Raw genomic sequence first — 3,257 nt, 5'->3', positions numbered from 1 at the left:
TTGGGGGATTTGTGGGGTTTTTTTCTGGGGTTTTTTTTTGGGGTGGGGTTTTTTTTGGAGGGGGTTCTTTGGGGTTTTTTTGGGGGGGTTCCTCTCACCACTGGATGAGTTTCCCCCGCAGCCCCCGCGGGGTTTTGGGGCCCCCAATCTCCTTCTGGACCACGTGGAAAGGGTAGAGGACATCGATGGGCAGCTCCACGAACACGGGGCCTACGGGGACCCCAAAATCCTTTTAGGGGGGGGGTCTGAGCCCCTCGATCCCAAAAAACCCCAAAAAACCTCCAGAAACTGGCTCCACAGCCCTCAAACAGCCCCAAAACCATCCCGGCGTCCCCAGCCCCGAAGTTCCATCCCCAGACACCCCAAAACCCCAAATCCCATCCGAAAAACCCCCCCAAATCCATGGGGGATCACCCTAAATTCCACCTGATCCCAAATTCCATCCCCAGAGACTCCAAAAAATCCCAAATCCCATCCCAAAACCCACCCAAATTCCACCTGATCCCAAACCTCCATCCCCAGACACCCCAAAATCCCAAATCCCATCCCAAAACCCCCCAAATCCATGGGGGGGTCACCCCAAATCCCACCGGGTGCCCCAAAAGTGCCTTAGGGGGGTTCCCTCCCCAAATTTCTCACTGGGGGAATTCTCGGATTCCTCCCATCCCAAACTCGTCTCCATGGGAATTTTGGGATTCCTCCCATCCCAAACTCCTCTCCATGGGAATTTTGGGATTCCTCTCCCCATCCCAAACCCCTCACAGGGAGATTTTAGGATTCTTTCCCTCCCAAATTCCCCACCCCATGGGGGCTGATTTTGGGATCCCAACCCCAAGGAAATTTTGGGATTCCAATCCCTCCCCAAATTCCCCACCCCGGGGCTGATTTTGGGATCCCCTCCCTCCCAAAACTCCTCCACATGGGAATGTTGAGATTCCTCCCATCCCAAACTCCTCGCCATGGGAATTTTGGGATTCCTCCCATCCCAAACTCCCCTCCATGGGAATTTTGGGATTCCTCTCCCCATCCCAAACCCCTCACAGGGAGATTTTGGGATTCTTTCCCTCCCAAATTCCCCACCCCATGGGGGCTGATTTTGGGATCCCAACCCCAGGGAAATTTTGGGGTTCCAACCCCCCAAACCCTATCCCGGGGCTGATTTTGGGATCCCCATTCCGGGGAATTTTGGGGGAATTCCGGGACGTCCCCGTTCCCTCACCAGGTGTCCCCTCCATGGCGGTGGCGATGGCCCCGAGCAGGGTGGGGATGGAAATTCCCCATCCAGGGGCTGATTTTGGGATCCCCTCCCTTCCCGAACTCCTCCACATGGGAATGTTGGGATTCCTCCCATCCCAAACTCCTCCCCATGGGAATTTTGGGATTCCCACACCCCAAACCCCATCCCAGGGGAATTTTGGGGGAATTCCGGGATGTCCCCGTGCCCTCATCGGGTGTCCCCTCCATGGCGGTGGCGATGACCCCGAGCAGGGAGGGGACGGAAATTCCCCATCCAGGGGCTGATTTTGGGATCCCCCCAGTTCCTCCCCATGGGAATTTTTGGGATTCCCACCCCCCAAACCCCATCCCAGGGGAATTTTGGGGGAATTCCGGGATGTCCCCGTGCCCTCATCGGGTGTCCCCTCCATGGCGGTGGCGATGACCCCGAGCAGGGAGGGGACGATGTCGCGCACGGCTCTGACCGACAGCGCGGCCTTGCAGAGCGTCCGGAACAGCGGCACCTGCGGGATGTCCTGGAGCGCGCCCCGGCCCTGGGAGACCGGGAATGGCACCGGGAGTTCGGGAATGGCATCGGGAACAACGGGAATGGCGCTGGGAATTCGGGAATGACCATTGGGAATGGCCTCGGGAATAATGGGAATGACACCGGGAATGGCCATCAGGAATAATGGGAATGGCACCAGGAATCCGGGAATGGCACTGGGAATAACAGGAATGGCATCGGGAACAATGGGAATGGCACCAGGAATGGCATTGGGAATAATGGGAACGGCATCGGGAACAACGGGAATGGCACCGGGAATTTGGGAATGGCACTGGGAATTCGGGAATGGCACCGGGAATGACATCAGGAATAACGGGAATGGCACCAGGAATTCAGGAATGGCACCGGGAATAACAGGAATGGCATCAGGAATGGCATCGGGAATAATGGGAACGGCATCAGGAACAATGGGAATGGCACTGGGAATAACGGGAATGGCATCGGGAACGGCATCGGGAAGAACAGGAATGGCACTGGGAATGGCACCGGGAGTTCGGAAAGGCACCGGGAATTACGGGAATGGCATCGGAAACAATGGGAATGGCACCGGGAATTCAGGAATGACCATTGGGAATCCAGAATGGCACCGGGAATAACGGGAATGGCACCAGGAACGGCATCAGGAGTAACGGGAATGGCATCGGAAGCAACGGGAATGGCACCGGGAATTTGGGAATGGCACTGGGAATTCGGGAATGGCCCCGGGAATGGCATCAGGAATAACGGGAATGGCACCGGGAATCCGGGAATGGCACCGGGAATTCAGGAATGACCATTGGGAATCCGGGAATGGCACCGGGAATGACCATTGGGAATGGCATCGGGAATAATGGGAATGGCACCGGGAACAAGGAATGGCATCGGGAATAAGGGGAATGGCACCAGGAATCCGGGAATGGCACTGGGAATTCAGGAATGACCATCAGGAATGGCACTGGGAACTTGGGAATGGCATCAGGAATAACGGGAATGGCATCGAAAACAACGGGAATGGCATTGGGAATTCAGGAATGGCACCGGGAATTCGGGAACGACCATTGGGAATGGCATCGGGAGTTCAGGAATGGCACCGGGAATGGCACCGAGAATTCGGGAATGACCATTGGGAATGGCATCGGGAACTTGGGAATGGCACCGGGACCAAGGAATGGCATCGGGAATAATGGGAATGGCATTGGGAATGGTATCGGGAATTCGGGAATGACATCAGGAATCCAGGAATGACATCAGGAATAATGGGAATGGCATTGGGAATGGCACTGGGAATTTGGGAATGGCCATTGGGAATTTGGGAATGGCCGTTGGGAATTTGGGAACTCCTGGGAATGCCCTCAGGAAAACGGGAATGATCTCGGGAATAACAGGAACGGTCTCAGGAATCTGGGAATGACATTGGGGATTTGGGAATGGCAGTGGGAATTCAGGAATGGCCTCGGGAATCTGGGAATTCCCACTCTGGGATCTGGGAATTCCC

At 55.8% G+C, this 3,257-nt stretch overlaps 1 protein-coding gene across 1 annotated transcript in view; it reads right to left on the bottom strand.

The window, feature by feature from the left end:
* ILVBL (ilvB acetolactate synthase like) overlaps positions 1-3,257 on the bottom strand; it is a 28,202-nt gene that overhangs the window by 20,741 nt on the left and 4,204 nt on the right. Inside the window, exons 4-5 of the mRNA XM_017739065.1 lie at positions 1,625-1,769; positions 99-210 (exon numbers count right to left, since the gene is read on the bottom strand). Coding sequence (XP_017594554.1) covers positions 99-210; positions 1,625-1,769 — 257 coding nt within the window. The remainder of the gene's footprint in view (positions 1-98; positions 211-1,624; positions 1,770-3,257) is intronic.

Source organism: Corvus brachyrhynchos, unplaced genomic scaffold (genome assembly GCF_000691975.1).
Source record: "Corvus brachyrhynchos isolate BGI_N302 unplaced genomic scaffold, ASM69197v1 scaffold527, whole genome shotgun sequence".
Classification (NCBI taxonomy): Eukaryota; Metazoa; Chordata; class Aves; order Passeriformes; family Corvidae; genus Corvus; species Corvus brachyrhynchos.
The sequence above is the reverse complement of the archived record's forward strand: the minus strand, read 5'-3'. Positions and strand labels throughout refer to the sequence as shown.